Below are 27,877 nucleotides of genomic sequence, written 5' to 3'. Positions count from 1 at the left end.
CCGGAAAGTGCTATTTAATATAGATAATATATTATATGTATATATGTGTATTCTTTTTACATATTTGTTTATATTCATTAATGTTTTTATTTCTCTGTATATATGTATTATAACAATATATGTAAAGTACTTTGCAAAGCTTAAAGTGCTATTCTAATGTTAGCTATTATTATTAATGTTTCTGATTTCTTTAAATTCAGAATAGACTCTTGGAGAAGAAACTATTAAGTTTCTGTCCAGGATAGTCTATGAGAAGCCATACAGACCACGTTTTCAGGATTCCTTGGAAAGCTCTGAAATCAGAGGACCTGGGTTCAAATCCTGCCTTACTCCCTGTATGACCTTGAAGAAATCATTTTGTCTCCTTACGCCCCAGCTTCCTTATCTGTAAAATGAGAGGGTTGGCCTAGTTAGTTTCTCAAGTTCCTTCCTTCTCGAAATCTATTACTCTATCATCTTGATGGACACTTGTTTGGTAGATGCAATATGCAAAAGAATTCTAGAATGCGGGGCTTTGAAATTTGGGGAAAGTATTATTGATTTTGAGCATCTGAGCATGTTATTCTGAATACTGTATTCCATTTCTAGGGTCAAAGAGGGCAGAAAGGCACAGACGGCGAGCCCAACTCGAGAGGAGACATGGTAAGAGGGGCCATGGGCACATTCTAAGCTTCCTTGTCTCGGTGTAGTTGTTGTAGCTTAATCCAAAATAGAGAGTTAGGGGACCCGTGACCCAAAACATCATTTCTAGCATCTAGCAAAGATGTTGCTGGGTAAATCTGAAGAGATTTGGAATAAATTTAGGTTTTCTAAAAGTTCCTTCTGTGCTGGCCAGACGTACTTTGACATTTTTAAGTTCACAAAATTCCTGCAAAATGAGTAAAAGTTTCTACTCCTCTTTACTCACCCACCCCCTTTTCCACCCCCCACCATTTGGCAGATGGAAAAAAAACAAATCAGGGAAGATTTGAAAGGATCAGAACAAGTGATAAATTGCCCTATGTAATCCTGTTGTGCTGTACTTGATAGTAAGCCTAGCACAAGTTGGGGTTGGGGGAGGAAGAGTAGGATTTTTTTTTTTTTTGGTTTGTTTGTTTTTTAAGAGAGAATAACAGGGTTGGCAAATGACCTTGTTGTTTAGTGACTACATCCTTAGTGAAGTTAGAGGTGACAATTTAGAATAGTTGGAAGTATTTCTAAAGTACAGAGATCATGAAAGAGGAAACTCACGTGTACTTCATTAGCAACATCCAAAGGACGAGCAAAGGCTCCTATCTTTGGTTTGGAGCTTTGGTTCAAGGGAGGAAATGAAGCTACTTGGCTTGGTTATCAACGACAAATTTTGGCGCCCTTTCTTAGTGACTCTGCTGGACGCCCTACTCCAGAGGGAAATAAACAGGAATAAATTGAGTAGAGATCTGGTTAAGTTCTTATCGACCATGTTTATCTTGAATCATAATTCTCAAGAGAAAAAGCATGTAATTGTCTTAGTGAGGCTTCTCTGCTGCTTCTGGTGAAGTATCTTTGAATATTTGCCATGTGTTGTACGAGAAGAATGTAAATCTAAGGAGAGGAAATGGAAATTGTCAGGGGAGGTGGGGATGGGAGAAAAGAGGAAGCAAAGAGTCCTTGTTTAATGAAGATTCCAATGCCTATGGATATTCATTGGCCTAAGGGAGAAAATGTTTTCATTTGAACCAAGTCTGAGGTTATCAAAGTCATTAACGGTGTCTCTTTAAGCAGGGTTTTTCAGAGGTTAGGACAAGGGATAGGAGTTAGTACAGCTGGATATTTTTCTATATTCCCATAGTGCCTCTCTTGTCTCTAGCTCTGATTACCTATGCCCTGATCACCCCATTTCATTCTAATCCCTCTTTGTTAGCCTTATATCTTTTAGCTTCTAAGAGAAAAGCTCTCTCTGCTTCCTCCTTTAGGGTGATGGTGGTGTCATGGAAAGAGTTCTAGATATGCAAGCAAAGAACCTAGATTCAAGTTCTGACTCTGACATTTACTTACATGTGTGTCTTTGGGCAAGTCACTTAATGTCACTGAACCTCTGACTTTCTAGCCTTCCACCTAGAAATTTATGATGCCTTTTTTTTTTTTGTTTGTTTGTTTGTTTTTCGTTTTTTTTTTTTTTTGGTTTTTTTTTTAGTAATAGAGCACCAGACTGGGAATTATAAAGAGCTAAGTTCTAATCATTGTAGGAAGAAGTATGACTCTGGCTAAGTCACCTAAGGACCTCTGCAACTTACCATCTGCCCTATCATGGGACCCTTAAAACTTTTAGGCTTTTCCATATAACCTGAAAAGGAACTTTCTTTCGTGTATTATCTTACTCAATTGAAGTATGAGGTTTTTTGTTTTTAGAGTAGTGACTAGCTTGCCTTTGGGGGGCAGTTAGGTGGTACAATGGATATCCCTAGGCAAATTACTTAACCCCTTTTTACCTCAGTTTCCTCATCTATAAAATGGGGATAATAATAGCACCTACCTCTTAGGGTTGTTGTGAGGATCAAATGAGATATACTTATAAAGCACCTAGCAAGTGCTTTGCACTTAGTAAGCGCTACATAAATGTTAGCTTAATATTATTATTCTCTATTACTTTCTATGTGTATCTCCAGCATGTAGCAAAGTGCTTTAATAAATCCTTTTTACTCATTCATTCACTCATTCATTCACTTAACCTCTCAGCCTCAGGTTCCTAGTCTATAAAATGGGGATAATAATAATACTTGTAGTACATACCACACAGGCTTTATGTGAAGCTCCAGTGAGATAATGTGTATAAAGTGTTTTTCAAACTTCACAACACTGCATTCCATTTATTATTATTATGGTTGCTATTATTTTCCCCATTTTTGGTGTGTGAATCATGTAAGACAGATAAGTCAGGGGAGCCTTTAGGTAAGGATAAATTTATAACATCACTGACATAAACCAAAACATTATTGTTGCTGTGATTACTATGTTGAGTGACCGAATGTCACTTTAGATGGCAATATAGATGTGCCAATTGAGATAAATTAGTGTTCCCATTGGACACAGTAATGGGTACCCCAATTTATAGAGGACCGTGGACCTTGGAGAAGCAAATTCTCCTGTTCTTGCTTTCCTCACAGACATCCACGGAGCGTCCTGGACAGAATCGTGAAGTTGTGCCTTCAATCTCCCCTTTCTTTGCCCATTCTTCCTTCTTCTTGTGCCATACTGTTTCCCCCTTGCTTGCACTCGAGGCAGAATGAGCTAGGCTCATTTATACTGAGGTGTAGATGACTGGTAAGGCATAGATGTTGTCCACTTTCCCAGAGGCACTTTGCCATAATAATCTCCATCCCTGCAGATCCCATATCCTTCACCTATTTCTCATCCAGTTCAATTTTTCTTTAAGGCCCCTTTTGGCCCAGAAATTCAATAATTGTACTTGAAACATTTCCAAGGATAGGAGGATCTGAATTTTTTTTCCAATTTGGTTATTTTATGATTGACAAGTCAAATGGGAAAAGTCAAAGTGGCCACTAGATGGCGATGCTGAGCCATCATGTTTGCTTCAGCCTTTAGCTCAGCTGCAAAGACAGAGATGGGGGAGAAACTCCCTATAACAGAAAGTTGACTGAACCTTTGCTCTGGATGAAAATGGTTGTGGCTTTTGTGAAGAGGCGTGATTTTCCATTCTTCATCAGAAATTTCCAAAGCACAGCAGCAGGCTGAGAAAAAACCCCAGTGGCCCTGGGTCTTATAATTTATCTTCTCTCTCTCTCTCTCTCTCTCTCTCTCTGTCTCTCTTTGTCTCTCTGTCTCTGTCTCTCTGTCTCTCTGTCTCTGTCTCTGTCTCTGTCTCTCTCTGTCTCTCTCTCTCCTTGTCTCTCTGTCTCTGTCTCTCTGTCTCTCTCTGTCTCTGTCTCTCTGTCTCTGTCTCTGTCTCTCTCTGTCTCTGTCTCTGTCTGTCTCTGTCTCTGTCTCTCTCTCTCTGTCTCTCTGTCTCTCTCTCTCTCACACACACACACCCAGAACAGAGGATCAGGATTAGGGGAGAGCCTTGGAACCCAAGTCATTCCAAGTTAGAGCTGATGCCCCTGAGGAGGCCGGCGAGCCGAGAGAGCCTTATGAGTCTCTTCTGAGACAGGAGGGGAGAACCATGGGCTTCAGGGTCATTTGTTTTCTAGAGCAGCATCCCAGATAATTGGTAGTGGCTGTTAGATGCTGTCTGGATCTGTAATGACTTTTAGATTGGTTTGCAATCAATCCCCCAAATATTAGGATGTAATTAAGTGCCTGGTGTGGAAATTCTTACAGAAAAAGCACCTCAGGGACACATCTTTCAGGATGTGTTCGTTATGTGTGTCAATCAGGCAAGTTTTTGAGCACCAGAGATTTCGGATTCATTTTAAAGGGACATTTTCATTGTCTTTTCTGTTTCAGGGACCACCAGGCCGAAGAGGGACCCATGGACCAAAGGTACATGTTGTGTATCACTTCGCCTTTATTGTGCACATGAGGAAACAGCCTTCCAGCATGCAGATGGTGTAGGGCATGAGCTGATCCCATTTCATGGATGGATCTTGTTGGGAGACAATGTAGTTCACTATATTTATAGTCAAAAGACACAGGTTCAAATCTCAGCTCTGCCACATATGTGACCTTAGGAAAGTCACCTTACTGCTCTGGGATTCAATTTTCTTGTCTGTAAAGTAAATAGGTTTTGACTGACATGGGGGTAGTAAAAAGAGTAATGGATCTGGAGTCAGAAAACCCAACTTTGGATCTCAGCCCCACCATTTACATCCTTTGTAATCTTAGGTAAGCAAATTTTCCTTTCTCTGCCTTAGTTTCCTCTTCTGTAAAAGGAAAGGGTTGGACTCTAAATCCATAAATGAGCCATATACAGGATACATTGGAAATAATCTCAGAGGGAAGGCACTATGATGAAGATGGACATTTTGCAGAAGATGGTCCTTTAGCTGAGATTAGAAGGAAGTCACGGCCGAGATGAGGAAGGAGAAAATTCCAGGGATGGGGAAGAAGTGGTGAAAACATTCATGGTCATGAGATTGTCTTGTGTGAGGCATAGTAAGGAGGCCAAAATATCTCAAGGGGAGAGCTGCACATTAGGAAGATCACTTTGACAGTTTGGTGAAGGGAGGACTGGAATAGGAGAAAGTTGAGGCAGGGAGACCAATCAGCAGACTATAGGAATCATTTAGGGATGATATAATGAGAACTTGCAGTAGAGTGGTGCCAGTATCAGAGGAGAGAAGGGGCCTATGAGAGGCGTGCTATGGAAGCAAAAACAATAGGACTTGAGAGGTGATGTGAGAGATATGGGGGTGAGAGAAAAGGAGGAGTTAAGGACGACGCTGAGGCTGCCAGCCTGGCTAACTGAGACAATGGTGGTGCCCTCAACAGTGACAGGGAAGTTAAGAAGAGGGGGGAGGGTCTAGGTCTAGGGGGAAATTCTCAAAGGGTACATGACACAAAACAGGTCAAGGACTCCTGGTTTAGATGGTCTTTGACATCTCTTCCAACTCTTAAAGCCATGATCCAATAAATGATTCATCTCTAAGGTGCCTTCTCACTCTCAAATGGATGCTTCTCTGACTCAACCGCATACCTCTTTTTACAGTTCCATGCACTGGTAGCAATCTGCCAGTCTCCTTTCTGCCCAGGTGGAAGTACTTGGGCAGGGCTCATTTAGGGTGAAGTCGACTGGATTTATTGGCAGAATCTGGTTCCATGTAAATATGCTAGACCGGGATTTTTTTTAATGGATATTTTGAATGGAAAATAAGAGGGAAAAATTCATCCACAGAATTATGCGGGAGGTGAAGTCCAGGACACTGAATCTCTTGGTGCTAAAAAAGAGAAGTGGGAATTTCAGCCTAAGACCCATGAGTTGGACTAGCTCCCCAGTATCAGTATATCAGTAATATAAACATAGCAAGCTGTGTTTGAATTGGGCAGATCTTCCGAAACACCGTTGAAAAAAAGTTAAGGACAGAGATAAGGACAGTGTGGCCCAGGAGAAGGAGCTTACGTGTCAGAGCAAGTCCAAGCTCTGAAACTGCTTTGACTCTGAACAAGTGATCTGAGTCTTCTGGGCCTTAATTTCCTCAGCTGTAAAATTGAGGAATGCTAACAACTTCACAGTGTAGTAAAGGAAATGGTTTAGAAACTACAAAGGGCTACATCAGTGGGAGTGTTTATTGTGATTAGCATCCTGCCTGCCTCGGAGAAAACCTTAATGTTGATTATTCATCCCACAGGGCCTAGGTGGAAACGTTGGCCCAAAGGGTGAAAATGGACCTGAAGGATTAAGAGGAACTGAGGTACATTTGAATATTTTGAGTACATTCCTGAATAAAGTAATAAATGCTTGTTGATTAATGGTATTTCTGCATGTGTTGGTTTTAAGACAAAATGAAAAATGTCAGTTCATTCTTCTGATAGCCCCTGAAACCTACTTCCCCTATAATGGAAAATGTTCTAGATTGGATCCAAATCTTGACCTTGACACTTATTAGCTGTGTGATCCTGGATAAGTTACCCAATGTCTCTGGGCCTCAGTTTCTCTCAAGTGTAAAATGAGGGAATTGGATTAGATCTATGATTCTACCATTGGTATATAAAATGAGGGTATAAGGAAGGGAGATGAGATTGATTTTTTCTTGGTCTACCGTTGTACTTGCCTCTGCTGCATTTGAGGCCCCTTGATGAATGAATGAATGAATAAATGAATGAATGAAAAAGCACTTATTCATCACCCACTGTGTGCCAGGCTCAGTGTCATGGTCTGGGGTTACAAATACAAGCATACAATACAGTCCCTGCCTTCGAGGAGCTAACATTCTAACAGAGGAAGGTAATGCATAAAGGGAAACCAGGGTCAGGGCAGGGATGTCAAAGGGAATGGTGGTTAGAGTGATGGGAAATTCACTGACAGTTCATTTCCAGGAATGGTAGTATTGATGAGCCCACATGGAGCCTTTGTGTAGAAAAGGAGGCCCAACATAATGCTTAGTGGGTCATCAAATCTGACCAACCAGTTGGTTTCTCCTGCCCAGGGCTCCAGGCCCAGGTTTCTACAAGATAAAAGTCTCAAAGTTAATTTAATTAGGAATTTAAGAATTTGGAGGTTGTTCAACCAACCTGATCCTATCCTCCCTAGCGAATGCCAGAAAAAAAGTTGATAGGGTCACACATAAGGAAACCACAGATAGAGGAGAAATGTTGCCATAATAAAATAAACGCCTCTCATAATAATATGTTTTCAGTCTCTCCCTATGTTTTGGTTGCTACTCTATTGCCTAGGTACACGTTTAGGTCTCCTCTATTCTCAAACAGACAAACAAACAAAATCCTGCCCCTTGACCTTTTCATTCCCTCAGGGTATTGATATCATCTTATCCCTTATTACTAAACTGATAGAAAAAAACTTGGACACTTGCCCTAACCTCTTCCTCATCACTCATTCCTTGTGTCCTTTTATTCTGACTTCTGATCCCATCATTCTCTTTTTGTTTTGTTTTGTTTTGTTTTTTTTCCTTTTTGCTAGGCGATTGGGGTTAAGTGACTTGCCCAGGGTCACACAGCTAGTACGTGTTGTGTGTTATGTGTTGTGTGTCTAAGACCGGATTTGAACTATGGTCCTCCTGACTTCAAGGCTGGAGCTCTATCCACTGCACCACCTAGCTGCCCCCCTCCCCATCATTCTCTTAAATCTGCTCTCTCAAAGATCAGTTGCCAGATCTAATGTCCCTTTCCCAAGCACCATCTTCCTTGGCCTCTCTGTAGCATTTGACCCTCCCCATCTCTATTCTCTCTCCTTCATCTTCCTAACAATTAGAACTATAGAAAAGTAGAATGAGCTGTTTTGAAAGATAGTGGGTTTCCCCTCACTGGTGGTCTTTGAAGCAGAGCTTAGATAACCACTCATATGTTGTGGAGGTGATTTTTGTTCATTTGGGTTCATGCATGGCCTTTGAGACTCTGTGATTCTGTAATTCCATGATACCACTCTCTCCTTATTCCCCAAACTAAGTTATTTCTCAGTATCCTTCACTGATTCCTCATCTTCCTCTCATCTCCTCTGTGTGGATGTCTCCTCCTTCCTCTATCCTTTTCTCCCTCTAACTTTTCTTCCTGTATAATCTCACCTCCTTTCTCAGGTTTAATTATCACCAATATTTAAGTTATTCCTAAATCTGATTATCTAACCCTAATCTCCTCCCCAATTTTCAGTCTTGCATTTCAGATTGCCTGATGGGCATCTCCATTTGGAGATGTTTCACCAGGGCCTCAAACCGCCCATGTCCAAAACTGGACCAATGATCTTCCTGCATAAACCTAACCTTCCTCCAGCTTCCTTATTTCTGTAAATGGGGCCACCATCCTCTAAGTCAGCCAGATGAGAAACCCGGAGGTCATAGTTGACCACCTTCTTCATCCTCTCCATTTCTTACGTTGCCAGCACCTGTTGATTCCCCCTCACAGCAGAATCATGCATCATAGTATTTGAGAGGTGGAATGGAGCTCAGTTATCTGCTCCATCCCATCCCCAAAAGGAATCTCCACTATGTTATACTGGACACACGGTCGCTCACGCTCTACATGAAGACTTCCGAAGAGGGAAGACCTATCGTCTCTCTTAAGGGAAGCCATTCCACTTTTGAACAGCTCTAATTCATTCTTATGGAGTTTTCCCTGACATCAAGCCTAAATTGGCCTTTTTGCCACTTCTGCCCGTTGTACATGGTCTAGAACTTAGCACAAAGCCTGGTGCATAGTAGATAGTTGACAAATACTTATTGACTGGCTGACTGTTTTCTCTGGCCAAACTGGATGAGTCTAATTCTTTTACATGACAGCCCTTCAAATACTGGAACATAGTCTTCTCTTATTTAGCCTAAACATATCCTGCTCCTTCAAATCATTTTCATGTCATGGACTCAAGGCCTTTCACCATTCTCTGGATTCCCTCTGGCTTTAATCAATGTCCTTCTTAAACTGGCTCCCACAACTGAATATACTACTCCCAATGTTGTCTGGTGAGGCCAGAGAAGAGTAGACCCATTACCTCCTTGTTCCTGGAAGCTATGGGCTACCCTTCACACTACCCCAAGGGATCAGGTCATCATCATCTCACACATGTCCTATGATACAACCTCATAACTGGCTCTCCCAAGCCCAAGATCTCCCCCACTCATCCCACCTTCCACGCAGCTCAGAATAATCTCCATGGGGTATGAGTCTGCTGGAATTACAGTCCTGATCAAATACCTTCAGTGATTCCCTGATTTCTTTATCTAATATAAATCACTTATCCTGTCATTTAAAGCCCTTCAAAACTTAGTATCAACCTATCGTTACCATTTCATACTCCTCCCCTTCACACCTCTTAGGTTCCAAGGTTGACTGTCTCTGTCCATTAGAACCAAGATGTAATTGTCACCAACTTTTCCCAAGGAACCTTCCTACCCTGATCTTGGTCTTCACTTGGATTTATTGAACTTTACTTTTTCAATTCAGTTTTTTAAAAAAAATTATTACAAGCTGATTTATGCCATGTTCTCATGATAAAAAAAAAGGTAGTCTTTGTCCTGAAGAAACTCACACATGCAACCAGGAAACACCTATGCAGACAAATTGTTAAAAGGTTATCTGGGGAGGGGGAGAACTACTACTGAGGGAGAGGGGAAATCAAGGAATGCTTCATGGAGGAGATACTTTACCTTTGTGGATGCCACCCAATATTCAAACTTTAAGGCTGCTTTTACCTTTGGAATATCAAGATACCCTAGAAAGCTAGTAATGATACAAATACCCAAATGGGAGACCATGGCTCCTTTCTTTGAATTTCCCTGCACAGATGTTTGTCAAATGAGTGGATGAGATGCTTAATTGGACACTTTAGACCATTACTTTTTGATGTCAGGACAATTTTTTTAAAAAAGGGGTTTCTGGGTGGAGTTTTGTGGTGGGGTTGGGGTGTACTTTTTGAAGAATCAAGCAAGAAAATACGCTTTTCACTTCTGCCCATCACCCTTCACTTGCTAAGAAGAAATATTCATTGTGGTTTTTTTTGTGTGTCAAATGTCATAACCAGGGACAAAGTGGAAACATTGGACAGAAGGGAGAAAAAGGAAGTCCTGGAAACAAAGGGCCTCAGGTAGGCAAGATGGCCTCACTTCATGTTGATGATGTGCCAAGAATTGATTTTCTTCTCATTTAACATGTCATCAGTTTTTGTGTAGTAAGGGCTTTAACCTTACTCTCCTAGAGTCAGGGGGCCTACCTCTCCCCCTCAGGGTACCAGGGATTAGAGTGCATTTCCATAAGGCCATCAGCCTTCAGGTATGTCCCCCTCCCCCATGTGCTCCCATGGTTAGCCACCAATGATTAACACTCTAGATCTGTTAAACCAATTCCAATGGTTAGCTGTGACAAAGGGGTATTTACTTCACAGATATAACAACAACAGAAATACAGACACATCCCCATCACACCTCGGGGACATATTCTCCCCTACATCAGTCTGTCTCTGGGGAAAGTAGACTCAGACTTAAGGCAGCTTTGGTCCCACTGAGTTTATGAGCAATTGCAGCATCACTGCTGGATGAGTCTGGGTCTCAGCTCCCAGCTCTCGATGGACTGGGTCCCGAAGGTCATTCTTCTCCTTGGAGACTTGATGTCGGCCTGGTTGGTGAGCCAACCATAGCTAACAGAGATGCCCCTCTCAGACCTCCTGGTGACTCACTCTCCTGACCTTTCAAAGTTGACTGGACTATAGCCAAATCTCCTTTATCTACAAGCAGAACAGAGAGAGAAGCAAGAGCAGGGCCATGGACTATTGGTTTCATGCCCGCTCTAGGTGAGAGGGCATCTGGGGCATTGTCCCTACCCAGAGACCCTCAGCAGTTCATCTTTCTTCTCCAATGCTAGCAGGTCTGGAAAAGAGCCCACACCAAGAGATTGACCTTAGCCAACTCTTTGAAAGCACCCCAGTCCTAAACTACGCAGGTAATCAATAATCCTCCTCTTCACCACATACAGAGTGGACTGGACCCAGGTACAGAATGTCTTTACATGCTCTAAGGCACTTCCATTACACATTATAATGCCCTCCTGGAAGCAGGCTCTTGGCTTCTTCCACAGGAGACTTAGATCACGTCTACCCTGCCCTAGGCACCCTTCCCACTTCGGCATCATAGCCCTGGGCTACAGGCCTTCTGGGGTACATTTAGCATGCCTTCAGAGAACACAAACCCAGTTTAACCTTAGCCCAAGCAAAACTTTTGTAGAAATCCTACCACTTAATGTCAATCATTCCAAAGCCACATAGAAGAGGAGGCTTTTAAAATATTACATGTATATATTTGTATATTATATTAATTATGTATTTATGCTATAATTAATTTATTATATTTGTATGATATATATACACATATATCTATATATACACATGCATATAAATATGTACATACACATATACATATACATATATGTGTGTATATATATAAATAAATAGAGACAAAGAGAGACAGAGATACAGAGACGGAGGCAGAGAGAGTATGTATGGTATTTTCTTTTATCCACACCATTGCCATTTACCCTGGAATTAGTTGGCTGAGAGTTAACTGTCTGTATGCGGGTTTATCTTGCTATGATCCTCTTGAGATGGGTTAGAAATGGATGAGAATTAATCCCCCTTTACAGATGGGTAAAAAGAGAAACATGCCACCTGTCGATTAACCAACGGGCGGGATTGGAACACAGGCCTTCTTTCTCAGCAATGACAAGGTCACATTCTTCCCTGGTTCCTGTTCCCATCAATCTCCTTCTAGTTCTTCCTTTTGGGTCAGAAGTATATCTACGGTAGCAATTTTCCCTCATTGGGTCTTTTTGTTAGGTGGAACTAGTTCTTTTTGAAGGAGGCTTGTAAATGCTCTCTTAGCAAACAAACATAACGAAGGGAACAATTTCTAGTGGGGTTTCTAAAGCTTTCTTCTTCACAAATTTCTGTATCTTGCCTGTCATTTCAGGGGTCTTCTGGACCAGCAGGGAGTAAAGGGAGTCCTGGAAAACCTGGAACCTTGGGAAGGAAGGTAGGTCTTATTTCTTTTATATTTGGAAGATGGTGTGGTGGCACACTGAGCTTGGGAAGACCTGGGTTTGAATCCTGATGCTGATCTTTACTAGCTGAGTGACCCTGGGCAAGTCACCTTCTCTCAGCCTCAGTTTCATCATTCATAAATTAGGGAGGATAATAAGACGTACCTCACAGCATTATTATAAGGATCAATTTATAGGTGAGAAAATTCAAGTTTGGAGAGTGACTCCCTTAGATGACCAGACTGGTTAGGGGCAGAGTTGAGACAAGACGCCCAGGTCTCTTTCCATGACGCCATGCCTTTTCTAAAGCGATGGTGTGAGTTCCAAGAAGCTTCTCCCGGGATTACCAAATTCTCTTTTTCCTCCTATTTTTTAATACTCAGAACAGCAATATTTATGTGTTATAAGAGACCAATACACGTGCCCTGTAGGTGTTAGAGAGAAACCTTTTGGCCCATCTATGACGATCCCTTTGTCAAGGCCTCCCAATGCTAGCTAGAGAGCCCTTCGCCCTGCACCAAGAGAGCCCATGGGCAGTTGTCCTCAGGGCCTCTGGTGAACCCTCATCTGAAAGCTGGGTCACTTTTTATCAGGGATTCACTGTTCTCATTTGATGCCCTAGGGAGAACCAGGAGTTCCAGGTGGCAAAGGAACCATGGGGCAAACCGGATCACGCGGAATGCAGGTTTGAGTCTGGGGGTTACTTTCTTGTCAACAATCCTCTACTCTGAGATGGGAAGAAGGGACCTAACAGAGAGTCTGTGCTTTTTGGGGACCCAAGATCTCTGAGGATCAGATGGATTTGGACAGTGGTTGTCAAACTATTCTCTTAGGGTGTGGATTCTTAACTTGGGGTCTATGGACTTATTTTCGAAAATTATATTTTAACCTCATTGATTTCCTCTGTGATCTTCTATATTTTACTTGATATGTTTACCCATATTTTTATAAGGAGGGGTCCATAGGCTTGACTGGACTGCCAGAGGGGCCCACGACACACAAAAGGTTCAGAACCTTTACTTAGGGCCTCTGTAAGTCCTATTGCTTACCCTCATAACTAGACCTGCTTTTCAGAGGAAAATAAAGGATTGCTTTGTTCTTCTCACATCCATCCAGAGATGAAAAGGATGGTAGAAAGGGGATGGACCAGCCTGGGGAAGGAAAGATGAGTGTTTCTTTAGGCCTGGTGCTCTAACAGTTAGCTGTCCCAAAGGGGGATGAGCTGCCCCGAGGAGTGGTGGGTTCCCCTCTTCGGAGGTATTCAAGCAGAGGCTGGATGGCTCTTGTTGGGTTTGTTCTAGTGGCTATTTCTTTTCACATATGGGTTGGACTCATTGGTTGCTATGTCTTTTCCAGTTCTCTAAATCAGGGTTGGCTTATAGGACAAAATTATAGGGAGAGATGCTGAGTTAGTTTTTAGGATGAAAAGTTGGAAATACACTGGGATTCTGAATGCTTGCCAGGGAGTCTTAATCTCCTCTCTCCTCTGCACTTGGAGCAGCTTTTGCTATGGCAAAAAAAACACAAGGTCAGAATAGAGGTTGAGAAATTTCTCTGGATATGTCCTTTCCTTTGGTATCTCTGGCTCATGGCTTCCTGGAGCAGATCTGTAATCTCCAAGGAGGCAGTTCTGCTATCTAGCTATCCTAGATGACCCCCTTCATCACTTCCTCCAACACTTTCACCTAGGGAGTGGTCCTGAGGTGACAAAGCAGGTCCTTGGATGATTATTCCAAAGACTTTTTTGACACCATGTTATCTTGGCTAATGACCACTCCCACCAGGGTCTCCTTCTCCTGGGCAGGTGTATCTGCATGTGAGATGTAAGAAACACTTAATGCAGTAAATTTGAAATTCACTCCTGTGTTCACAGGGAGACTTGGGCATTCCAGGCTATGGCCGCCAAGGAAGGAAAGGAGCAAAGGTAATTACTGAAAGATTTACAGCTTTTCTCACTTGGTCAATCAAAAACCACCTGTGTACAAATGCACTGAGTAATGATCTGCCTACACTTGTTTATTCTTTTTCTGTCTTGCAAATTACAGGGCCCAAGAGGACAACTGGGAGACAGTGGGAACCAGGTACCTGGAGCTTCACTTAAATCTCAATTACTGTAATAGGAAACATCTATTTATCTATTTGTGTATGCAGATAAGCCTTGAGGGCAGACATACTTCCTCTTGGGTGCATAGTGGAAAATAGCAGAAGACAGCCCTGGGTGAGCATTGTTTTCTAGGTAGGAAAGGATTTTCTTAAATTTACATTTTGTTATCCACCTTTCCAGTCTTATTTCATATTACTATCCTTTATACACTCTTTATTCTGATAACAATTGGCCTGCTAGCTATTTCCCTGAGGTGCAATTCTCATCTCAATTCTCATCTGCTTCTCCCAGAAAAGACCTTGGCTTAAAAAGGCTTCCCACAGCGTCCGGGTCCGTCTCCAGTCATCCTGAACTATGTCTTGCCACTGGACCCAGATGGCTCTGGAGGACAGAGTGAGGCTGGTGGCTTTACACAGCCCCGCATCACTTAAATCTAATTCACTTGCAAGTCAAGACATCACCCTCCTGATGTCATTGGTCCTCTTTGAGAACAAAGGATGAACAACAACATTTCCCAGAATCCCCAGTTGTCTTCAGAGGACAACCCAGATGGCATCTTCTCCACAAGCCCTATCGATTGTCCCCTAGTTGTGAATGCTCTCGCCATCTTGAAATGATGATCTATTACATTGTATTACATATTGTGGTGCAGTGAGTAGAGCACTGGGCTTAGAATCAGGAAGACCTATCTTCCATGAGTTCAAATCTGGTCTCAGATGCTTATTAGCTGTGTGACCCTGGGCAAACTTCACCCTGTTTGCCTCAGTTTCCTCATTTGTAAAATGAACTAAAAAAGGAAATGACAAATCACTCCAGTATCTTTGCCAAGAAAACCCCTAATGGGGTCGGGCTTTGCAAAGCACTTTACATGAGTTATCTCATTTGAGCCTAGCAACAACCCTTTAATAAGGTATATGCCTTATTTTATGGATAAGGAAATTGAAGCGGAAGAGTAATTTGCCATGGCTTACTCAGTAAATCTCTTAGGCAGTATCTGAACTCAGGTCTTCCTGACTAAGTCAACTTGCAGTGGACTCTATCAACTATGACATCTAGATGAAATGATTAATTAAGTCAGATGCATAAATATACCTACAGGCCTTGTTCATAGGTTATTTGGACAGGATTTGTAGTCTACAACTATTAAAACAGGTATGTGACTACTGGTGAGCATCTGGACCCTTGTATTAACCAGTAAGGGAAAACAAATACCGTGCACATAGGTAACACCTCTCTACTTCTTCCCCACCCCCCCCCTCCACAAACATAAGACATGTTTCCCCTGCTCTCAGTAGTATCTGTGTGACTGGGAAAATGCTTCAGAGCTTCAAGTATCCCATTACTGGACTCCCTTTATTAACACAGACTTTATAGACCACTGTCATGGGTTCCTGAGCCTGGACAAGCATTTATTAAGGGGATACTGGGGATACAAAGGCAAGGACAGGTCCTTACATTCTATTGAAGGGAAAACGTGTGTAAAAACAAAATGCAAAATAGGTACAAAGTCCTTTTGGGGGAGGGGGAGGGCACTAGCACCTGGGGAGAGGCTCAGGATGGGCTTCAGCACTTGTGGCAAGCTTTGAGGAAGCTGTCTTGGCACCATTACAATAATTAGCTCACTTGGAGCCTGGGGTAATGCAGTAGACCTCTCAGGTCCACCTGGTTCCCTGCACTGCTACTTTAGAGAATTTATATTAAGTGAAAGTTAGGAATATCAGCACATTCACTTCAAATCCCTAGTTAGGAAGATTCCTAATAGTTAGGCAGAGGTTTGATTCTCTACCTCAGTTAAAGTTTATCTTTGTCTCTTGCTAACTCCACGGACTCTTTGTGGTCAAGGCGAAATTTAGGGCAGTAGAAATGTTTGGGTAAAGGACAAGCAGAGTAGATTATGGTGATTGGCAAGAGAGAGGCCCTGAAAGAGGAAGCTGGAAAAAAGGAGACCTGTCTTGGAAGTTCCCTCAGTCTTCGAGGGTTTGGGAACGAGTGGTGGTATCAGCCTTGTCTCCTGCTCTAAAGGGCCCCTTGGACCAAAGGCCTTCCTCAGTCTCCCTTCTCTGTTGCATCTCAGGTCTACTTTATTTTCTAGCTTTTGCCAATTGTCCCTGAGCTGCTGATTCTTTCCAGCTCATCTTCCTCTTTGCGGCTACACCCTTGACATCTCTCCTCAGCTCTGGACTAGCGTCTCCTTTTAAACAAGCTTCTCTGGGTGGGATCAAGTCCCTCACCCAACTGAAACGGGCTTCCTGTTGCATCTAACTGAAATATCTTTGATTCAAGAAGTGTCCAAGCCTCATTCACATCTAGTGAACAAGATGTATTCTCACCTGATAAATGAATGAAGACTAGTCTTCTTGACATTAAATATTTTGGGGTGATATCAACTTACTCACCTGAACCTTACCCTTATACTAGGAACTGTGTGAGGTGGTGGTGAAGAGTGAGGGAGTGCATTCCAGACACAGATGGGGGGAAAGGGGAAGAACAGCCCATGCAAATGCTCAAAGTCAGAAGACAGAATATGTCGTGTGGAGAAATGAAAGCAAGCCAGTTTGCTGAAGAAGGAGAGTAGTGGCAATGAACATTTCACAGGTAAACACACACAGTCTATGGCCACGCTACCACCCAAATCCTTGGAACCCAGAACCACTTCTGTGCCACTATCAGAGGAGATCTTTAGTGGAAGATTTAGAAAATAATTTTTCCTTCAATAAATTCTCCATGGAATTTGTTTTGTCTTCAGTGATCTATCCTTGGGCAAGTAGGTGGTGCAGTGGATAGAGCACTGGATCTAGAGTCATGAAGATTCATCTCCCTGAGTGCAAATCTGGCCTCAGACAGTTACTACCTTTGTGAATCTGGGAACCATGATTGCCCCAGTTCCTCATCTTTATATGAGCTGGAGAAGAAAATGGCAAACCACTCCAGTATCTCTGCCAAGAAAACCCCAAAAAAGGATCATGAAGAGTTGGATAGGACTCATTGGAAAAGACGTTGATGTTGGAAAAGATTGAAGGCAAAAGGCAAAGGGGATGGCAGAAGATGAGATGATGTCATGATAGATCAGAGATAGGTGGTATCATGGAACAACAAACATGAACTTGGACAGACTTCGAGAGATAGTGGAGGATACAGGGGCCGGACATGGGGTCACGAAGAGTTGGACTTGACTGAATGACAAAAATGGATGAGGTGGAATGTTAATGTCAATAGGCAAAAATACCGATATTCAAGGATAAATAGAATTATAATAATAGCTAGCAGTTATATAATGCCTTAAAGTTTACAAAATGCTTTGTAAATATTATCTCATTTTATCCTCACATCCACTCTGGGAGATAAGAACTGTTATTATCCTCAGTTTACAGATGACAAACCTGAGGTCGAGGGGTTAAGTTATTTGCCCAGGGTAACAATCAGTAAATGTCAGGAGCTTTCCATGTGCCATAGAGCAAGTATTTTCAGCCTCAAAAAATCAAATTCTGAAGAATCACATTGAGGAGGTTATTAATTACCCAAAGTTGAACACTGAAATAAGGTTAGGTGATAAGGCTAGCCACTGGTCATCTGGGGCACCTTGGGGACTATCACCTCCAATAAACCACATGTCAGAAGGAGAACTTTAACCAACCGGAAAAGTTACACCCACATCAATGCAGGAAGTACTTAACTTTAATCACAGTATTTACACTCTGGGCATCTCATTTGATTATTGAATTATTGTGTTATTGTAAAGCTTGAAAAACAAGAATTTGAGTAATGACTATCTCCTTCAATCATTCAACCAACCAGGATTTACTAAATGCCTACTGTGTGCTGGGCACTTTGCAAACCTTAAAGCATTATATAAATATCAATTATTATTAAAGATACTGTCTATTTTCCTAAGTCTTAGTATGGATAATTTCAGTACTTCAACTTTACTATATCTAATTCACTAGGGTGATGTTGGTGACCCAGGAATTCAAGGGAAACCTGGACCTAAAGGATTCAGAGGACTCACAGTAAGTAGGCTAACTTCCTTGGGATATTAGGTTCTTGTTTATTTTTTAATAAAATAAATCTGGCCGCTATATTTAAAAAAATAGTTTAGATTGTTCATAATTTCTTAGGTCATCTAATCTGCCAGTAAACAGCTGTGTAACCTCGGACAAGTCATTCAATTTCCCTAGGTCTTAGTTCATCCATTTGTACAGATTTGGTTTGGACTAAATGATCTCTAAGGGCTTTTCTAGCTCCAAAATTCCATGAATCTATGCAGTGTTGAAGTGGTAAATCTTTAGAGGTTGTTTGTATTAATGCTAATTTTCTCAACTATTTGTTAGCTTATATTATAAGGTCCAGAACATAGCATTATCTGTAATGGTTGTTAAAAAGCCTCTCTCTCTGAAAAGGGAGGTTGATAATCTAACTTTGAAGCAGCAAAAGCTGGCCAGACTGTCCTCATTTTAAGGTTGTTCATCTGTGTCTAAGACTGTTTTTAAGCCCATGATCTCAAATAGCAATCTGACTAACAGGAAATTCCTTTTGATTTGCATTGCACCCTTAATTGGGATCCTGTGTCTTCCTACCCATTTTAGGGCCTCTGTTAGGAAACAAACAAACATAGGGGTAATATGGAAGCTGAGGTGCTTCCTTGAGCCTTTCTTCCAAAATCTACCTTGATTAACATTCAAATGAAGCTGGAGACCAGAACCAAGGTGGAAAAGTCAAAGTCATCTTCCAGTATCCTACTCTCCCTCCCTCTCCCATATCCTGCCTTTATGAAATTACACATGTATGTTTATGTGTATAATGTGTATGTATATCTGCCAACAACAAAGTTCTTGACTTTTGTGCCATATTCGGAATGCTGTCTCCTTACATGTGATCTATCTGAATAGAAAGGAAGCTGCCTTCTTTCCTCCTGAATCTTTTTTGACTTTTCCAATGATTCTGCTCTCCCTAACCCAAGGTCATTTGGTGAGGCCAGACACTTATTCATTTTCAGGAAGAAAGCACAGAGATAAAAGGTGCATGTTCATTTTTATGTATGAATTCAGTCATGGGCATCATTCTTACAGTGAAAAGGTTGGCAGCAGCCAGGTGCTTTCCGCTTGATTGGATAAATTTCATTAGCGCCCAAGTCCATCATCCTGAGCTGTGTAAATGGCTGACCTTTCCAATTCCCTCCTTATGTTGGTGCTGATGCTTTTTTTTCATTTTTTTTTCAGGTTGGAGGTTCTTCATTAGGTCTCTTCATACGACAGTCAGATTGTTTCTCTTGTTCACTTTGTCTCCTTAAAAAAATTTATGTGGCAAATGTGCAGCCAAAAACACATCCCTAGATGAGTAGTTGGGGAAACATTAAAAAGGAACAAGAATGTTCAGTTTTGTTGTTCATTTTTAGGAATGGCTATTCACTTTCTGAGCGAACACTTTATTTGCCCTGAATGAACCATGACTTGTGTTTATAAAGTCTTATTGAAACTAAGCACACTGATAACATTTTCATCTACCATAAGTAAATAGTTTGACTTTAATAAGTGCCTCATAATTATCCTTTAATATTTCCTTGTATATCGTCTGGATCTTTATTTATATTCAAGCCACATGGATTGATGTTATCTATAACATGTTCTCTTCCGTAGTTTGGCCTGGGTCCAAAGGGTGAAATCGGCTTTCCTGGTGCTCCTGGACCCGCAGGGCCAAGGGTAAGTATTTCCATACCTAGTGAACAATACTCTGGTGACTATTTTTTTTTCATTCAAAGTCCCTCGCAAAGCTGGGATGCTACAACATTTGACACTATTGTTCCCTTTCCTCTGAAAAGAACCAAAAGAGTGGTCCTTGGGGGCCACTGGGAAAATGCCCACTTACTTTACTCTTTTTATCCTAGTGGAAGAGAATAGGACAGAGAATGAGAAAGAAGGTTCAGGATTTTTTTAGATGAGTGAGTACTCACTACCTCCAGGAAGCCTTCTCTAATTAATTGCAACCGGGCTCTAAGCATCTCTTGGATCTTTGTTCCCTTAACATTTAGATCTCCTGGTACCTGATCACTCTAGGCTGCTTGCTCTCTGATTTGCAACTACCCTTGACTTTCTGGACTAAAATTAACTCCATAATAAAAGCCAAATAGGTGTTTATGTCAAACTTGCAAGATTTTGAAAGCAACCCCTTTCTGTGATTTTAACTTTTGCTTTGTGATATGCCCACCCTTTTTCATTTCCATTCAAATCCAGTTCTTGGTATTCTTGGTTTTACCACTTGGAAAGTTTAAGCTTGCTTCTTGAATATTATTCCTTTCAAGCATTGCCTCATTTAGACAAACACTGCTCAGCCAAGCAGCAGATTCCTTTCACTTCAACGCATCCTATACGGAGTGAGCCAAGGTGGGCAGGCTGGAGAGGAGATGCGTTGAGCTAAGTGAGCCAATACGCTGAAATACCCTTGCCTAGTATGGACCAATCCTTGCTGAGCCAAGGTCTCAGATGTTATCCTCTGACCCAGCTTGTGCTCGCTAACATTCATCCATTTAGCAAATACTTAATATGGGTATGATACAGTGGAAAGACTACTAGGTGAGTTCTAATCCTGACTCTGCCACTTCCTAACTGGATGACCCCAGGCAACTCTGAGTTTGAGCTTCCTTCTTGTTGTATCCAATGGCCTCTAAGGTCCTTCAAACTCCAAATCTGTGATCCTAGGGCCTCTCTGAGCTTGAGTTTCATCCCCTGTAAAATGGAGAAGGGGGTACAGGGGCAGGGTGACTAGATGATTTCTCATCTCCAAATCTGTCATCCTAAGAGCACCAACCATGCACAAGGCATTGCATTGGGTGCTCTGAGATGTCTAATTGGTGGTCAAAATTAAGACTGCATTATCCTCTTCTGTTGCATAGTTAAAGCTTAAGAATTTGTACAAATTAATCTTGCACACACCAATAACCTGCTTCCTGCTTTTCCAGGGTCCTAAAGGCATGAAGGGACAGCCTCTAAGTTCGGTATGTATCTCTCTCATCCAGCCTTTTGTCTCCAACTCATCTGTCTAGATGTGAGCAGTACCCATGATAGCTCTGTACACTCATTGACCCTCTTTCTTGTCTTTTAGGAATGTGAGCTTGTTAATTTCCTGAGAGATCATAGTCGTGAGTACTCTGGTTTCACAAATGAGACCAAAATATTAATTCTTAGCATACAGGCACATGGAAGTCAGTAGGGCTCAAAATATAGCTGGCCTACTCATCATATTTGGAGATGGTACAGATGACAGGAAGGAGAGAGAGCTGATCATTAGCTGATGCAATCATCTTCCTAAAAGCATCACAACAGGCTATGACAATGAGCCAAATCTAACCATACCAGATTTAGCTGGGTGGTGCAGTAGAGAGAGCGCTGGGCCTGGTGGCAGGAAGACCTGAGAAATGGTGGTTGACATTCAAGCATAAGGTAGTATTCAGATTCTTAGTAGCTCATTTATGACAGAAACAGGCAAATGCTAACCAAATTGATATTAGGATATTCTGTTCATGGAAAGGCAGCATGGTGTGGGGAAAAGAGGAAGGAAGTTGGGAAGTCTTGACTCTGAGTGATACTAGGCAGTGTGATGTGATCACTTAACCTCTCATTGCCTCTAGGACACTCTTTATGACTATAAGGTTCACACAAGTTACCAATATGTATCAGAGGAGAGAGTTTCCACACTAGAAGTTCCCCGAATGGATGAAATCTAAGGTCCAGACAAAAAGAAAGAAAGAAAGGAAGGAAGGAAGGAAGGAAGGAAAGGAGGAAGGAAGGGAGGAAGAAAGGAAGAAACTATGTTCATATTAAACTCTTCATTCGAAGGAAGAGACTTCTAGTTTTGGCCTTTGTATACTAGCACCTAGCATAGTGAATTATACATAGTAGGAGCTTGATAAACGTTCATTGAATTTACAGTTAGGTACCGATTAGTGTGAATAATGAATCCCATGAAGTGGTTGCATGTATTCAATGTAAAAGATGGCCATTGGTACCAACCCAGTGGAAGTCTGCAGTGAGAATTCAAATAATGTGATCACTTAATGGGATGCAATATTCTCACTAATTGGGACCTAGTTGTAATTGAATGTGACACTCGGAAAGAAGATTTAATGGGGACTGTATAATATCTTTTGTAAAATCCGAATGTTTCTTGATTCTCAATAAATTAATAAAATAGACTTGGAAAAAATAACTAGGTCAAGTTTTCTGTAAGCTTTTTCAACTGTATCTCTTGTTTTATCTTAGACTTTAAAAAGCAAAGCCAACATTTAAAGGGAAGCACTAGCTATTTTGGTGGAAATAACCCTGGGGAAGATTCCTCATTTCTGCTAGATGGGAATAAAACTCCACCACACAAAGGGAGCTTGGTGGCCAAACACAGACTCATTTGGAATTCCCTGAGGCTGTTCAGGAGAATAGAAATCGTCTGGATGTTCTTCTGGGAAAACAATTAGATGACAGATTTTGGTCTAGCAGCCAGCCCTGGTCTCAAAAGGCCAACATGTGTACTGTGCAATCAAATGAATTGAATTTTAAAGACCTTGCCACTAAATCGGAAGCTTAGGCTTGTGCTTAAAAGATGAATGGCTGTTCTTCAGTTTTCAGCATAAGATCCTATGAAAATACTTTCAGCTATAGTTTATAAAGAAGGGAGAAAAATCAGCTTAAATTTCAGTGAGAGGCTGGTCTCTTCATTTTAAATCTCATCTTGGTTTTCTTGCATCTAAAAAGTAGGACCGCATAGAGCTAGAAGAAAATGTAATAGTAAAACAGTAAAATTTGGCTTTAATCATTTTTCCTTAATATTTTATTCTAAAAATATTAATACTCTCTCTCTCATTTTTACAGCCTGTTGGGAAGGTAAGTTTTCACTATTATACTTTGTTTTTTATTGAAATGGTTATTGCATTGCCAAATCTAATCATTTTTTCCCCTCCATAACATCTCTTGACTTTCTCCTCCTCTCTCTACTCACATGACCATCACCAGGTCTTCATCCTCTCATACCGGGCCTATTACAATGGCCTCCTAATTGACCTCCCAGTCTGAAATTTCTCACCACACTGGTCCACCCCCCAACAGGTTCATTCCCCGCCCCAACAGCTGTTAAAATGATTTTCTTAAAGCACAGCTTTAACCATGTTACTCCCCCATCCAGTAAACCCTGAGTTGCTTTTGGAATCATATGTGAACTTTTCTTTTTGGCTTTTAAAGCTTTTCACAAGTTTCTGTTCTTTGCAATCCCTTCAGACTGACCTTCCAACTCAAGGGTTCTTAACTTAAGATTTGAGAAATTGGGTTTTAAAAATATTTTCATAGTTGTATTTCAATATAATTGGCTTTCTTTGTAATCCTATGTATTTTACTTTATGCATCTAAGAACTTTTTTTTAGGAAATCCATTGCTTCCCCAGGCTTCCAAAGGAGTCTGTGCCTTCAAAAAGTAAAGAACTCCTGGTCTAGCTTTCCTCACGCAAGGCACCCCTATCTCCCTGCCTTGCCCTGGTTTGTCTGTGTGCTTGGTATGTACTGCCTCCTCACCTCTTCCTCCTCAAGTCCCTTCTTGCCCTCAAAACTCAACTCAAGCACCACCTTGTTTTTCAAAGCTTTCTTGATTTTTCAAGCTGTTAGTATTTTCCCCTTCCAAATTAACCTGGTTGGCTTTCTATGTGTTTTGCACACATATATGTATATGTATATACATGTACATACATAAATGTACATGTATGCACATAGGTGTGTTTGCATATATGTATCTCTGTGTATACACACACGCGCACACACACACACACACACACACACACACACTCTTATACATAGGTGTTCCCTCGAATAGAATGTAAGCTTCTTCAGGACGGTAATTGTTTCATTTTTGATCACATGGTTGATGGCAGTGGCTGGCTATCCCTTTGATTTGATGTCCATACTGCTGTGCCTGGTACTAGATCCTATTGCTATTTGCTGATGCGGGTTGTTTTTGCTTGGGAAGGAAGTCCTACTCCTCAACCCTATGCTGGTTTGATGGAGGTGCAGAGTTGGAACCTTAGACTTCAGAATTCCTCTTTAGTCTAACCTGACCCTGACTGACAATGCCATCTACAACATCCCTAGAAAGCTTGAAGGACCACAAGCAAAAGAGAATTACATAAAGGAATAACATAGTTGATACATCACTGAACTGAATCAACAAGACTTGGGTTCAAATCCCACCAAGGACACTTACTTATCTGTGTGACCCTGAAAAAAAATCATTTGAACTTTTTGAACCTCATTCCTTGACCTCCTCAGCTGTTTCGATATCATGGTGGAAGATGAACCCTGCCATCACTAACGTCCATTGTAGAGCCTCACGGCCGCTGGCTGGTACACACTAGGCTGACCTGTTCACTGCTTTCAGAGAACAACTGCTATTGTGGTGGTGTTATACAGTCAACCCCACATGGGGTTTTCTTGGCAAAGATCCTGGAGTAGTTTGCCTTTTCCTTCTCCATCAGCCTAGAGCAGCTGCTACCCTGTTGCCTAATGTTGCCTTCAGGGAGTCCCTCCAATGGGGTTGGTTCTCCCCACTTGTCCCTTGGTCCCCACACTTCAGCCTGTGCAGGATAACCACGAGTGTCTCCTGCTGGTCTGTGGCCTGCATGACCACCCTGTAGGACCAGGTTTGGGCTTCCCAGGGAATCTGTGCCTTGCCGCATGGTGCACAGATGCCCCTAAGGAAATGGTTCAAAAAGCTGGTCATGTCATCTGTGGAAGACTCCAGGTCTCACAGACCCATGATAAATTTAGCCATGTTCCTGCACTCTTAACTTGGCTCAAAGCCTAACTCCAACATCTGTGCCTCCTGCACGATATATTTGCTTTCTTGATGTGGTTCTGAAGCACCTCCCAGTAGCACATTTACCTCCACTTATTACCCAGCAATGCGAGAAAACAACATTCATTTTACTTTTCCTGCTGCACTCATGAGACTTTCCTTCTGGTGTTTTTTGTTTAGCTAAGTCCTCTTTCCCCCAAATTCCTTAAGTCGACTTGGACTTTCTTGTCTTCCTGGCTTTACCTGTGGGAGCCAAGCAAAACAAATCTAATCTCTTTTTCACATAACAGCATTTTGATTACCTCAAGAGAGTTATCATCCCATCCCCTACTCCAAAGATTGTCTTCTCCAGATTCAATATCAATCAATCAATCAAATATCTATTAAGCACTTACTATGTTCCAGGCACTGTGCTAAGCTCTGGGGATACAAAAAGAGACAAAAGACAGTCCCTGCCTCCGTAGAATTCACAGTCTAATTGGGGGAGACAACATGCAAACAAATATATACAAAAACAAGCTACATATAGGAAAAACAGGAAATAATCAACAACAGAGGGGTTGGGGAAGGCTTCCTGTAGAAAGTGGGATTTCACCTGGGACTTTAAGGAAGCCGGGGAAGTCTGTAGGCAGAGGGAAGGAGGGAGAGCATTCTAGGCATGGGGGAGAGCCAGAGAAAATATCCAGAGTCAAGAGATGGAGGGTCTTGTTCATTGAACGACCAGAAGGCCAGCCAGTATCACTGGATGGAAGAGGATGTGGAGAAGAGTAGGGTATGAAAAGGCTGGAAAAGTAGGAGGGTTTTGTATTTGATCTTCAAGGCAATAGGGAGCCACTGGAGTTTACTAAGTAGAGAGTGGGGATGACAGGATCAGACATGCACTTTAAAGGTGAAATCAGCAGGCTTTGTGGTGGTGGTGGTGGTGGTGGTGGTGGTGTGTGTGTGTGTGTGTGTGTGTGTGTATGTGTGTGTGTGTGTGTGTGTGAGAGAGAGAGAGAGAGAGAGAAAGAAGAGTCTAGAATGATCCCTAAGTTGTAAACCTCAAGGACACAGTAGTATCCCTACAGTAGGAAAGTGGGAGAGGGGAGAATTTAGGGGGAAAGATAATGAGTTCAATTCTTTAGCCAATTCTCTTTTGCCAAGAACTCAAGGTCTTTCCCCAACATATGGGTGCTCTCCAGATGATCAATTTCCTTTATAAAATGAGATACCTGAAAATGAACACAATCCTCCTTATGGTGTCTGACCAGAACAGAGTACAGCAGACCTAGTCCACTACCTAATCTCAGACACTATGCCTGTATAAAGGTAGAGTAAGAAAATATTGGTTCTTGACTCACATTGAGCTTGCAATCCACTAAAACCACCAGGTATTTTTTTCAGACAGACTGTTATATAGCAATGCTTCCTTTACTTTATACCTGTGGAGATGACTTTTTTGAATCTAAATGTAAGAGTTTCCATTTTTCCATATTTTTAAATTTGAGCTTTAGAACTTTAAGGGAATTCTGACTTCATTCCCATACAAAAACAACACCATCAGCAATACCATCTGCTACCAATAACAGCAGTATGGGCATAAAACCAAAAGGACACCTAGCTACTGGCATGAATAAACCAATCAATTACTGATCAACATTGTCAGAATCTTTTAAAATCTTGACTCTGTCATCCAATGTGTCAGGCATCCCTCCAAATGGTTTTGTCTGGAAATTTGATGATCATGCCATCTACTCCTTTATCCAAGTCATTAATAAAAAATATTCAACAGTGTTGGGCCAAACCCAGCTCACCAGGAGAGCCTCCTTCCAACTTGAAACTGAGCCATTAATGACTACTCTTGGAGTCCAGGCATTTAACCAGTTTCTGAATCTGCCTAAATGCATTATCCCCTAGCTATTCCTAATCCTCTTGTCCACCTGAATAACATGAGAGAGCTGGTCAAATGCTTTGCTCAAATCTAGACGAATTATAGCTACAACATCCCACAATCTAACAGTCTGGTGAATCTGTCAAAAATGGGAATGAAGGTTAGTCTGGCATGACCTGTTCTTGTTGAACTTCTAGATGTTCATTCATTCTCCCTTTAATTCAGTATTTCACATTTTTGTCAAGAATAGAAGGCAAGCTCACTGGCATATAGCTTGTAAGCACCCTGCTTTTACCCTTCTCCAGAATTATAACAGATCTACTCCTGCCCACCATCTTCACTGACAGTCACCACAGTTCTTTCAGATCTCATTCGTCTGGGTTGATGACTTGAACTCATCCAAGACAGCTAGTTTCTCCCTTACTATTTTCCTCTTTGTCTTGGGTTTTAACTCCCTAGTCCAACCTAATCCACCAAAGAATTGAACAGACTTTTTTTGGTGTTATTGTTCGAGATATTAGGACTTAAAGTATGGAACTGTAGACAGAGGTAACGTTCCTTTAGCTATCTTTTTGGTAATCCCTGGTTTTTATACTCTTCATTTGAATCTATGTAATTTATAGAAATATTGTGCTGAGATTTGGGGTGGGGGTGAGGAGGACTTGCAAATGCCCTGGGAAATTGAGGTGGCCTTTCTCTGATCACATCTGACATTTTAAGAAGGATGATGATAAGCTGGAGAGCATCCAGACAAGAACGATGAAGATAATGAAGGGGCTGGAAAGCATGCCATATATTCTGCTATGGGCCTGACTTATGTCAGTTCCCTGGTAATTTCATTCAGATATTAGAACACAATGAGATACGCATAAGTCTTTCACCAGTTAACAAAAGGAGATTTAGATAGCTGTCTCAAAAGAAAGACATTTCAGCAAGGACACATTGAGAACACCTCTAGTCTATTCAGCTGAA

At 41.6% G+C, this 27,877-nt stretch overlaps 1 protein-coding gene across 3 annotated transcripts in view; it reads left to right on the top strand.

Annotated features, from left to right (window-relative positions):
• The window catches only part of LOC114050580 (collagen alpha-5(VI) chain-like), a 120,497-nt gene that overhangs the window by 60,419 nt on the left and 32,201 nt on the right, over positions 1-27,877 (top strand). For all 3 annotated transcript variants that reach the window (XM_027872379.1, XM_027872378.1, XM_027872380.1), the window contains exons 20-32: positions 589-642; positions 4,426-4,461; positions 6,267-6,329; positions 10,106-10,168; positions 12,042-12,104; positions 12,734-12,796; positions 13,985-14,035; positions 14,157-14,192; positions 18,160-18,222; positions 19,849-19,911; positions 21,168-21,203; positions 21,311-21,347; positions 23,071-23,082. In XM_027872379.1, coding sequence (XP_027728180.1) covers positions 589-642; positions 4,426-4,461; positions 6,267-6,329; positions 10,106-10,168; positions 12,042-12,104; positions 12,734-12,796; positions 13,985-14,035; positions 14,157-14,192; positions 18,160-18,222; positions 19,849-19,911; positions 21,168-21,203; positions 21,311-21,347; positions 23,071-23,082 — 640 coding nt within the window. The remainder of the gene's footprint in view (positions 1-588; positions 643-4,425; positions 4,462-6,266; positions 6,330-10,105; positions 10,169-12,041; positions 12,105-12,733; positions 12,797-13,984; positions 14,036-14,156; positions 14,193-18,159; positions 18,223-19,848; positions 19,912-21,167; positions 21,204-21,310; positions 21,348-23,070; positions 23,083-27,877) is intronic.

This window comes from Vombatus ursinus, unplaced genomic scaffold (genome assembly GCF_900497805.2).
Source record: "Vombatus ursinus unplaced genomic scaffold, bare-nosed wombat genome assembly UNPS02014799.1, whole genome shotgun sequence".
NCBI classification, from domain to species: domain Eukaryota; kingdom Metazoa; phylum Chordata; class Mammalia; order Diprotodontia; family Vombatidae; genus Vombatus; species Vombatus ursinus.
This window is presented reverse-complemented; position numbering and strand designations above follow the sequence as displayed.